The 12,500-nt window shown below is 40.5% G+C and overlaps 1 protein-coding gene across 1 annotated transcript in view; it reads right to left on the bottom strand.

The window, feature by feature from the left end:
• Positions 1–12,500, bottom strand: part of kcp (kielin cysteine rich BMP regulator) — a 109,094-nt gene that overhangs the window by 2,621 nt on the left and 93,973 nt on the right. The window contains exons 36-44 of the mRNA XM_061916815.1: positions 11,930–12,012; positions 11,717–11,816; positions 8,101–8,189; positions 6,930–7,032; positions 3,713–3,855; positions 2,208–2,380; positions 2,029–2,140; positions 1,365–1,466; positions 1,139–1,303 (exon numbers count right to left, since the gene is read on the bottom strand). Coding sequence (XP_061772799.1) covers positions 1,139–1,303; positions 1,365–1,466; positions 2,029–2,140; positions 2,208–2,380; positions 3,713–3,855; positions 6,930–7,032; positions 8,101–8,189; positions 11,717–11,816; positions 11,930–12,012 — 1,070 coding nt within the window. The remainder of the gene's footprint in view (positions 1–1,138; positions 1,304–1,364; positions 1,467–2,028; positions 2,141–2,207; positions 2,381–3,712; positions 3,856–6,929; positions 7,033–8,100; positions 8,190–11,716; positions 11,817–11,929; positions 12,013–12,500) is intronic.

The following is a 12,500-nucleotide window of genomic DNA, read 5'->3' as shown; positions in this document are numbered from 1 at the left end:
TTAGATCCACTATGGACTGGACTCCCACTATTATGTTAGATCCACTATGGACTGGACTCTCACTATTATGTTAGATCCACTATGGACTGGAATCTCACTATTATGTTAGATCCACTATGGACTGGAATCTCACTATTATGTTAGATCCACTATGGACTGGACACTGACTATTATGATAGATCCACTATGGACTGGACTCTCACTATTATGTTAGATCCACGATGGACTGGACTCTCACCATTATGTTAGATCCACTATGGACTGGAATCTCACTATTATGTTAGATCCACTATGGACTGGACACTGACTATTATGTTAAATTCACTATGGACTGGACACTGACTATTATGTTAGATCCACTATGGACTGGGCTCTCACTATTATGTTAAATTCACTATGGACTGGACACTGACTATTATGTTAGATCCACTATGGACTGGACTCTCACATTATTATGTTAGATCCACTATGGACTGCGGCCCTCTCCAAGGTTTCTCATAGTCATTCACATTGTCATCCCACTGGGTTGTGAGTTTTTCCTTGCCCTTATGTGGGTTCTGAACCGAGGATGTCGTTGTGGCTTGTGCAGCCCTTTGAGACACTTCTGATTTAGGGATATATAAATAAACATTGATTGGTTGATTGATGAGATGTATGCTATTTACTTCATAAACATTTTTGATAGTTATTTTTGATATTTATATATATATATATATATATATATATATATAAATATCAAATATAATTGATACTTAACCCGATAAAATATAATTATTTACTGTATATATGTATATATATATATATATATATATATATACATATATATACACACACTGTAAAAATATATATATACATACACACACACATATATATATATATACACACAAACATACACATATATATATATTTATCCATAGTCAAGGGTTTTTTATGGATTATGTACATCAATATATCCATTTTCTACCGCTTGGTTAATCAGTTTGTAAAAAATAAAAAAAAAACACTTATAAAAACGTGACTCTAATCTCACTTTTTGATTTTTTTGAATCCTGGTATAATTAAGTAGCGTACTTAAATATGTTTTGGTGCAGATCCAGATAAAGGTGTGGAAGCAGGAATCCTAAGTGTATGATTTTACCCTCCAGCTGTTTCCAAAGTCTGCTTCTGACAGGCTCATCTGTCCACTGGGCATGCGGAGGTCATCCTGGTGGTAGTTGTTAAAGTTCCCACAGAGGCCACACGTGTGACCTTTGTAGGAGCCGGGCACGCTCACTTCCAGGTGGGAACGACCGCTCCACAGCACCTTCAGATGAACACATGAATATGGATATGCGCCGCTCATGAAGGGAAGCGAGACTCCAGACCTTAAGGCCGATGTCGGTGTTGAGCAGGATGGTGTTGGTTTTGCGTTCGACGTAGATGTACGGTTCTTTGAGGAACGGTAACGCCACCGCCTCATCGTTGACCTGAAAAGCGCATTTGGCAACACCATCATTAATGACAGTTAATATACACTGGTTAGCTGCTTTTTACACTTTAATGACAGTCCACAAGCTTAAATGTTACTTTTACATTTGTTTGCATAGATCAGACCTGGGCAATTATTTTGACTCGGGGGCCAAATTTAGATCCACTATGGACTGGACTTTTACACTATTATGTTAGATCCACTACGGACTGGACTTTCACAATATTATGTTAGATCCACTATGGACCGGACTCCCACTATTATGTTAGATCCACTATGGACTGGACTTTCATAATATTATCCTAGACCCACTCGACGTCAATTGCATCCGGTCTCTTCGAGGGGGTGGGTGTGCGTTTTATAAAGTCATACATTTTACTATTTGAAACCGATACCGATAATTTACGGCCGATAATATTGGCAGTCCGATATTATCGGACATCTCTAACTTCAACATTTGCCCGTAGAGTTAATAATAAAAAAAGAGTTTTATGAGGGGAGCAGCTTGACACTGGAACTGACATTATTGTCTTAAAGACAACCTCATGAGCCCCACAAACCTTGACCAGCCAATCCTGGAGAAGCTGCACTGTGACATCACCGATTAAGACGGTCACCTCTTTAGTCCACGACACACCTTTGCGGCCACGGTCCTCGTTAGTCACGTGGATGCTGCAAAACATCAGTAAGAATGTCATATAGAACCTCCTGCTGTTGCCACGGTAACCCTCCTCCTCACCTGAAGTCTCCGCCTTCACAGTCCTGAGCCAGGACGTAGGTGCACGCCCCCTGAAAGTGCAGCATGCGGCCGTCGAAGGTGCGGTAATGAGGGTCGCCAAACGCGATGCAGGTGGCCGGGCGAGGGATGCAGTGTGGACAACACAAACCCGGAACAACAGCTGGCATCTCATCCTGATGACACACACACACACGCACGCACGCACGCACACGCGCACACACACACACACACACACACACACACACACACACACGGATGATGAGGATACACACCCTAGAGCAGGGGTCACCAACCTTTTTGAAACCAAGAACTACTTCTTGGGTACTGATAACGCGAAGGGCTACCAGTTTGATACACACTTAAATAAATTGCCAGAAATAGCCAATTTGCTCAATTTAACTTTAACTCTATGTTGTTATTATTATTAATTAATGATATTTATCTTTGTGGAAACACTGATCATCACAATAAATATACACTATGAAACATAGTTTATCTTCGATTTCGACTCTTTAAAATTCAAAATTGAACCGAAAAAAAGAAGAGAAAACCTAGCAAATTTGAAAAAATTAAAAAAGGAATTTATGGAACATCATTTGTAATTTTTCCTGATTAACATTCATTTTAGAATTTTGATGACATATTTTAAATAGGTTAAAATCCAATCTGCACTTTGTTGGAATATATAACAAATTGGACCAAGCTATATTTCTAACAAAGCCAAATCATTATTTCTTCTAGATTTTCCAGAACAAAAATTTTAAAAGAAATTCAAAAGACTTTGAAATAAGATTTTAATTTGATTCTACAGATTTTCTAGATTTGCCGGAATAATTATTTTGAATTTTAATCATAATAAGTTTGAAGAAATATTTCACAATAATTCTTTGTTGAAAAAACAGAAACTAAAATGAAGAATTAAATTAAAACTTATTTATTACTATTTACAATAAAAACATTTTTTTTTTACTTGAACATTGATTTAAATTGTCAGGAAAGAAGAGGAAGGAATTTAAAAGGTAAAAAGGTATATGTGTTTAAAAATCATAAAATTAGTTTTAAGGTTGTATTTTTTCTCTAAAATTATCTTTCTGAAAGTTATAGGAAGCAAAGTAAAAAAATAAATGAATTTATTTAAACAAGTGAAGACCAAGTCTTTAAAATATTTTCTTGGATTTTCAAATTCTATTTGAGTTTTGTCTCTCTTAGAAAAAAAATATCGAGCAAAGCGAGAACAGCTTGCTGGTAAATAAATAACATTTAAAAAAATAGAGGCAGCTCACTGGTAAGTGCTGCTATTTGAGCTTATTTTAGAACAAGCCAGCGGGCGACTCATCTGGTCCTTGCGGGCACCGTGTTGGTGACCCTCGCTCTAGAGAGATATGAACCGATCCAATTCAGAGGTTGTCTTGTGGTGTATCGCACTGAGAGGTCTTGTATCGGGTGTTCCTAATGAAGTGGGCAGGTGTGTGTAGTGTTTAGTGTGTTGTTGTTTCAGCACTGACTGTAGCACAGGTGAGTGGGGGGCAGCGTTCACTGCGACAGTGCACGTCTCCCGACACACAGGTACAGCCGGTGCACTCGTCCACCTGCCACTGTTTATCCGACTGGTACAACGTGCCCTGATGCAAACACGACACCCCGGAATCTACAAAACACACACACACACACACACACACACACACACACACACACACACACACGGTTAGGTCAGTGTTTTTCAACCTTTTTTGAGCCAAGGCACATTTTTTTGAACCAAGGCACACCACCAGCAGAAATCATTAAAAAACAAAACTCAGTTGACAGTTAAAAGTCATTGTCGTAATTGTTGGATATGACTTTAAAACAAGGGTGTCAGACACCCGGCCCGCGAGACGTTATTTTTGCAGCACCCACCTTAATAGGAAAGTTCAATGTTAGTGCAGCCCGCAAGTTTTATAAGAATGGCGCTCAACAGCGTTGTGTGCGGAGCTGAAGGAATCTACCAATCACGGTGAGGTATGTGGCTCTCGAGGGCGGAACATTGACGTCACTTGCGTGATGCAAGCAGAGAAACGTTTTGCCACTTTTCCATGAAACCCGCACACGCTCTTCAGCTCTCTCTGTCACTGTGTGTCCCTCTCTCTCGCTCCCTCCCCCGGTGCCGCTGCAAAGAGTCCGGGTCAGGGAGACGTTTGTTCTGGGAAGCTTCCGTAGCACTCCGCCGACAATATAAAACTGTGGTGCACTGGACCCCAGCGCTGATACTCCGGCAGAGTGTCGCTGGGCGAATCGGACGTGAACAGGTTAGTCGTGATGTTAGCCCGTTCGGGGCTTAATTGTGCTACCGTGACTGTTTTCCTGTGTGTAGTGTTTTAGTTCTTGTCTCGCGCTCCTATTTTGGTGGCTTTCTCTCTTTTTTTTGGTATATTCCTGTAGTACTTACATGTCTTCCTTTGAGCGATATTTCGATATTATCTACTTTGTTTTAGCAATCAAGAATATATATATATATATATATATATATATATATTTTTTTTTTATTTATTTATTTTTTATTTTTAAGAATTTATTAATCAATCCAACACTACACAATACTGCAATCCAATTCCAAAACCAAACCCGACCCAGCAACATTCAGAATAGCAATCAACAGACCAATTGAGAGGACACACAAACATGACACAGAACAATCTAAAAGTAGTCAAAAAAAAAATAATATTATCAACAACAGTATCAATATTAGTAACAATTTCAATACGCCCGTGATTAGAAATCCCTCATAGACATTATCATTACAGACGTTAATAAAAAAAAATAAAAAATGAACAATAGTGTCACAGTGGCTTACATTTGCATCGCATCTCAAACTTGACAACACACTGTGTCCAATATTTTCCACATAGATAAAATATGAATGCGATTCCCCACACATGCTTTGTTTAAACAATCAATAATATTTCAGTTGTTTTTATCCTTCTTTGTGGCGACATTGTTGATTGTCATGTCATGTTTGGATGTAATTTGTGGACACCGTCTTTGCTCCACAGTAAGTCTTTGCTGTCGTCCAGCATTCTGTTTTTGTTTCCTTTGTAGTTTAAGTTTTGTTCTGCAAGCCTTCCCCTAAGCTTCAATGCTTTTTCTTAGGGAAACTCACCTTTTGTTTATTTTTGGTTTAAGCATTAGACAACTATTTACCTGCACACTGCCTCCCGCTGTTTCCAACATCTACAAAGCAATTAGCTACCGGCTGCCACCTACTGATATGGAAGAGTATTACACGGTTACTCTGCCGAACTCTAGACAGCACCGACACTCAAAAACAACACATCATTTGCAGACTATAATTACTTGTTTGCAAAAAATATTTTTAACCCAAATAGGTGAAATTACGGCACACCAGACTGTATCTCACGCAGTGACATGCAGTCAGGGGAGGCAGGTGTAGCGGGGCCTCACGTGCCATCATGGAAAGAAAAAAAAAGGTAAAAAGAAAAAATATTAATTAAATTGTTAGATGTATCCAGTGATTATACTTTATAAAAGTTATTTCAGGGCTTCACGGTGGAAGAGGGGTTAGTGCGTCTGCCTCACAATACGAAGTTCCTGCAGTCCTGGGTTCAAATCCAGGCTCTGGATCTTTCTGTGTGGAGTTTGCATGTTCTCCCCGTGAATGCGTGGGTTCCCTCCGGGTACTCCGGCCACCTCCCACTTCCAAAGACATGCACCTGGGGATAGGTTGATTGGCAACACTAAATTGGCCCTAGTGTGTGAATGTGAGTGTGAATGTTGTCTGTCTATCTGTGTTGGCCCCTGCCCCCGCCCGATTGTAGCTGAGATAGGCGCCAGCGCCCCCCGCGACCCCGAAAGGGAATAAGCGGTAGGAATGGATGGATAGATTTTCCATTTAACTTCACCAGTTTTAGATTATTTTTATCCAAAATCGCTGAATTTTCACATTTGTTGTTTTAATACTGAGAAGAGACTTGCGGTGAGTCAGCAGCCAGTTGAGCCTCATCATGGATTGCGCAATGACTCGGCTAACTGCTGGCTGCTGTGCAGTGAGATCGTATTGCTATATGAATTATATTATACATTTCCATAGTTTAGTTAGCTGAGGTATATAATGTACAGTGTATTTTGTCAACAACTGTATGTGTGTAACGTATTTCTTGTGCTGGGCAATCCTAAAACGGCTGCGAAGACGCACTGTGTGAGGCACCTGTTCTCCCGCCTCCTGGTGGTAGAGGGCGCTAGTGATCCCAGGGATCATTCTTGCGATTACTCGGCTGCAGAAGAAGTGCCAACAAGCAGCAAGAGTGAGCAGCGTGTGTTTATTTTTTCCTCTCCCCTAGACTTTTAACACGGATGATTACATATCTAAAATAAAACAGTTTTCTAAACTGGACTTTCAATCGAAGCAGGAGTGGCGCATTGACTTCATTTATAAGTAAAGGTAAGACCATTATATGTGCTTTTTTGTGTGCTACAGTTTGTATGTGTAAAGAATGCTGGTATGAGCTTTTAAACACAACCCGTTAACTGCTGTCAATCAAATGGTGAATAAGATACTCTTTAGGGTTCATATGTTTATAAATCTGACTGTGATGAAGCCAGTGCCTCACCAGCCATGAACCTCACCGCACGTCACTGATCTCACGGCACGCACAGTGGTTGAAAAACACTGGGTTAGATCACGGGTGTAAACACTATCACAAGTAGGATGCTGAATGGTTGTGTTACCTTCACATTCATGGCAGCATTTCCCTGCCACCTTCACCGCCTTCTGCTTGTTGAGACACGGTGTAGATGGACACTCCTCAATGCTGCACTCAATGTAGCCCAGCTGAACACACACACACACACACACACACACACACACACACACACACACACACACACACACACACACACACACACACACAATGCTGATCATTTCCAACAATGACTTAATATATCTAAAGTCAAAAATACAATAGGCTCAATGTACATATGCTATATTTATTGCTAATACTATTATTTGTATAATCACATCTTATCATTAAGTTATTTACTTCACTTTAATTTATTTTGCAACTAACTGGCACTCATTTATAAAAATCTGTTTTCATATTGACGATAAGGAAACTTTTTTTTTCTCAATTTTTGTCAAAAAAGCCGAAAATATGTAATCCCTTGTCACGTTTCAAAGTTTGTAGCTTCAATCCAGCACACATGTTTTTCAAACATATTTTAGCTAAATGAACTCAAATGTCAATGCAAGTTGAGTTTATACCAAAAAGTTATATTTTGGTGTAATCTGACCACATGACATTCTCCCAATCATCTACTGTATCATCCATGTATCCATTTTGGTATAAACTCAACTCGTCGTGTTTGGAGGAAGAAGAATACTGAGTTGCATCCCAAGAACACCATACCTACTGTGAAGCATGGGGGTGGAAACATCATGCGTTGTGGCTGTTTTTCTGCTAAGGGGACAGGACGATTGTTCCGCGTTAAGGAAAAAATGAATGGGGCCATGTATCGTGAGATTTTGAGCCAAAATCTCCTTCCATCACTAAGAGCTTTGAATGGTTGACCAAATACTTATTTTCCACTATAATTTATAAATTCTTTAAAATTCCTACAATGTGAATTCCTGGATTTTTTTTCCACATTCTGTCTCTCACAGTTGAAGTGTACCTATGATGAAAATTACAGACCTCTGTCATCATTTTAAGTGGGAGAACTTGCACAATCGGTGGCTGACTAAATACTTTTTTGCCCCACTGTATCTCTCTTACATAACACAACATGTTCCTATCACTATCCAATCAAAAGTGTTTACATCAATAATGAGTAATGTTGGTTCACCATGGTCTTCATCTTGCAGATTATACACCTTATACCAGCCTTATGGTGCCTCGCTTACGTTGCAGGTGCATGTGACGCAGTCGTCGTCGCTGTCCGTCCATCTGCTGCCGCTCGCCACGCGTCTGTTCTGACCCTCGATCACGCAGTCTGGACATGATCATCAGAAAGGATCATGACAAAGGTTGCAAAAATTCCGGGAATGTTCAAAGTTGGAAACTTTCCATGGGAGTTAACGGGAATACATGAGAAATTAATGGGAATAGACATTGAATGCAACATGCTAGATATTACAGCTATAACAACCTGATTTAATGCTAATTCAGTAGAATTTTAACCCTTCACCCTGCATTCCTCCATCACATGTGCAATGCATTCTTCGGCTGCTAGACTTTTGACCAGAACAACAAAGTTTGATTATATTACGCCTATACTGTATATACCTTTATATACATATACACCTATACTGTATATACCTTTATATACATATACACCTATACTGGCTTCCTGTGCACTTAAGAGGTGACTTTAAAGTTTTACTACTTTGGTATAAAATACTACACGGTGTAGCTCAATCCTATTTTTCCGATTGTATTGTTCCATATGTCTGCAAGAAATCTGCGTTCAAAGAACTCCGGCTTATTAGTGATTTATAGAGCCCAAAAAAAGTCTGTGGGCTATAGAGCGTTTTTTATTGGGGCTCCAGTACTCTGGAATGTTCTACAGGTAACAGTTAGAGATGCTACCTCAGTAGAAACATTTAAGTCCCATCTTAAAACTCATTTGTATACTCTAGCCTTTAAATAGACCCCCTTTTAGACCAGTTAATCTGCCGTTTCTTTTCTTTTCTGTTCTGCCCCCCTCTCCCTTATGGAAGGCGGGCACAGGTCCGGTGGCCATGGATGAAGTGCTGCATGTCTAGAGTCGGGACCTGGGGTGGACCGCTCCCCTGTGCATCGGTTGGGGACATCTCTGTGCTGCTGACCTGTCTCTGCTCGGGATAGTCTCCTGCTGCCCAACTATGGACTGGACTCTCACTATTATGTTCAATCCACAATGGACTGGACTCTCACTAATATGTTAGATCCACTACGGACTGGACTCTCACTATTATGTTAGATCCACTATGGACTGGACTCTCACACGATTATGCTAGATCCACTATGGACTGGACTCTCATTATTATGTTAGATCCACTATGGACTGGATTCTCACTATTATGTTAGATCCACTATGGACTGGACTCTCACACTATTATGTTAGATCCACTATGGACTGGACTCTCACACTATTATGTTAGATCCACTATGGACTGGACTTTCACAATGCTAGAACCACTCGACATCCATTGCATCTGGTCTCTCCTAGGGGGGTGGTGGAGCCTGGGCGGGGCGGAGCGTGGAGGAGGGGTTTTCACCCACATCTGCGGTCCTCTGCAAGGTTTCTCATTGTCATTCTTGACATACCACTGGGTTGTGAGTTTTTCCTTGCCCTTATGTCGGATCGGAACCGAGGATGTTGTTGTGGCTTGCGCAGTCCTTTGAGACAGTTGTGATTTAGGGCTATTTAAATAAACATTGTTTGATTGATTCTTCCATCACATGCCCAGATAATTCCCAGCATGCTACAGACTACAACAGGGCTATTGAGGCCACACTAGTATTTGAGCCCAAGGACTTCTTCCAGTCAGGTAAGTGTTGATGATATCACTGGGGTAAATATATTTGATCCATGGTATTTAAGTTTAATAGCTTGTTACTGTATGACTGTAGACTACTCCAGCAGACTTCCACTCAAGCCAGCTAGCTGTTTCTGTACTTGTTAAATTATTTGGGGGCCAATATCTCGAGCTAGCTAGGTTTATGTACCACCACAGTCTCATAGTGACCTGAAAACAATTCTCTGTTAGCCGTGATGCTAATTTTCTCTATGTTAAATCCCATTCATTTATGCTAACAACGTTAGCGATCCGAATTGACCTTTTTTTGTGATGTGTAAAGTTCAACTAGCAAATAGTAAATCAAAAGGTGTAGTTTCCTCTGCCGTCTGTTCTGCTAGCCATTCTGTTGTCATACAAGAATGTAGGTTATAGTTTGATTCAGCATGCTGATTGACAGTTCATTTATTCATCTTGCCTATTTCTATTCATTTGTCCATCAGTAAAATATTTTCAAAGACTACTCCAATTGTTGAGCTGGCTATTTAGCAATGCAGTAGTGTTTTACAAGAATAAATAAATACAAACAGAATAATGCCACGTACACCATCTGATGTGTAGAGACATTTTAGCCTAGTCAATGTAGGCAGAAAGGCGGTGTACATTTGTAAATATTGTGCAAAGAGCTACGTCAAAAATGCCACAAAGATTCAGCAGCATAAAGACAAGTATCCAATAATATATCATTATTGGAATTCCCATTCATTCCCAACTTTGAACAATCAAAAAATGGTCAATATTTCCAAACTTCCCAAGCTTAAAGGCCTACTGAAATGAGATTTTCTTATTTAAAAACGCGGATAGCAGGTCCATTCTGTGTCATACTTGATCATTTTGCGATATTGCCAGAACTCACAATAAAGTTCGCAACTTTTGGTTGCTCGTAAAAAAGCCTTGCCTGTACCTTAAGTAGCAGATGATGTCCGCGTGACGTCATGGGTTGTGGAGCTCCTCACATCTGAATCATAGCCAGCAGCAGCGAGAGCGATTCGGACCGAGAAAGCAACGATTTTCCCATTAATCTGAGCGAGGATGAAAGATTTGTGGAAGAGGATAGTGAGAGTGAAGGATTATCAAAAAAAAAAAAAAAAAAAAAGGCGAGGGCAGTGGGAGCGATTCAGATGTTATTAGACACATTTACTAGGATAATTCTGGAAAATCCCTTATCTGCTTATTGTGTTACTAGTGTTTTAGTGAGATTATATGATACCTGAAAGTCGGAGGGGTGTCGCCACGGGTGTGGTGACCGCCAGTGTCTCCGGTGGAAGGGGGTAATAGTCCGCAAGCTCCGCTCATGTCTACGGTAAGAGCCGATTTATTAGCATAATTTTCTCACCGAAACCTGCCGGTTGACGTGTGGTCGGGAACCATGTTCGCTCGACCGCTCTGTTCCATAGTAAAGCTTCACCTTCGGGAATGTAAACAAGGAAACACCGGCTGTGTTTGTGTTGCTAAAGGCAGCTGCAATACACCGCTTCCCACCTACACCTTTCTTCTTTGACTTCTCCATTATTAATTGAACACATTGCAAAAGATTCAGCAACACATGTCCAGAATACTGTGTAATTATGTGATTAAAGCAGACTACTTATAGCTTGGATCGGGCTGGAAGAACATGTCCGCTACCACCGGTGACGTCACGCGCACGCGTCATCATAAGTGTCATCATTCCGCGTCATTTTCAACAGGATACTTCGCGCGAAATTTAAAATTGCAATTTAGTAAACTAAACCGCCCGTATTGGCATGTGTTGCAGTGTTAATATTTCATCATTGATATATAAACTATCAGACTGCGTGGTCGCTAGTAGTGGGTTTCAGTAGGCCTTTAACTTCCCGTGGCAAATTTCCGGAAAGTTTTCGGAACTTTACTGGAAACTTTCCACCCCTTTGCAGCCCTAACCGTGACTGGTTATGGGAGAAGGTGAGAGCGATGAGGAGTCATGAAACAATAACGTCACCTTTACACACAGGACAGCACGAGTCTGGAGGGGTGAACTGTTCACTGGGGGGGCAAGTCAGCGGGTGGCAGGCTCGATGAAGGCACGTCCATGTTAGATCCTAAACAACACCTTATTGTTTGACGACATTTTGATAGGAATTTCTGCATGTGTTTTGGAATTGAACATAAAACATTCATGTATGGTATAATAGACCTTTTGTTGCATAAATACCTTGCACTGGCAGGTGAAACAAGGGTCATCTGTGGCCAGCACCTCGTTGCCTATCAGCATGGCGGTGCAGTTACTGAGAGGCTCTGGACACACACACACACACACACACACACACACACACACACACACACACACACACACACACACACACACACACACACACACACACACACACACACTAGTTATCACTTGGAATGGGGACCAAGTTTTTGTTCATGACTTGTGGGGACCACCCTTTCTACAGGTTGTGGAGGCATTAAAAAAATTATGTACAAACCCCGTTTGCATATGAGTTGGGAAACTGTGTTAGATGTAAATATAAACGAAATACAATGATTTGCAAATAATTTTCAACCCATATTCAGTTGAATATGCTACAAAGACAACATATTTGATGTTCAAATAATAATTAACTTTATAATTTGATGCTAGTAACACGTGACAAAGAAGATGGGAAAGGTGGCAATAAATACTGATAAAGTTGAGGAATGCTCATCAAACACTTATTTTGGAACATCCCACTGGTGTGCAGGCTAATTGGGAACAGGTGGGTTCCATGATTGGGTATAAA

Source organism: Nerophis ophidion, linkage group LG12, assembly GCF_033978795.1.
Source record: "Nerophis ophidion isolate RoL-2023_Sa linkage group LG12, RoL_Noph_v1.0, whole genome shotgun sequence".
Taxonomy (NCBI): domain Eukaryota; kingdom Metazoa; phylum Chordata; class Actinopteri; order Syngnathiformes; family Syngnathidae; genus Nerophis; species Nerophis ophidion.
Note: the sequence above shows the minus strand (reverse complement) of the source record. Positions and strands in the feature narration are given on the sequence as shown.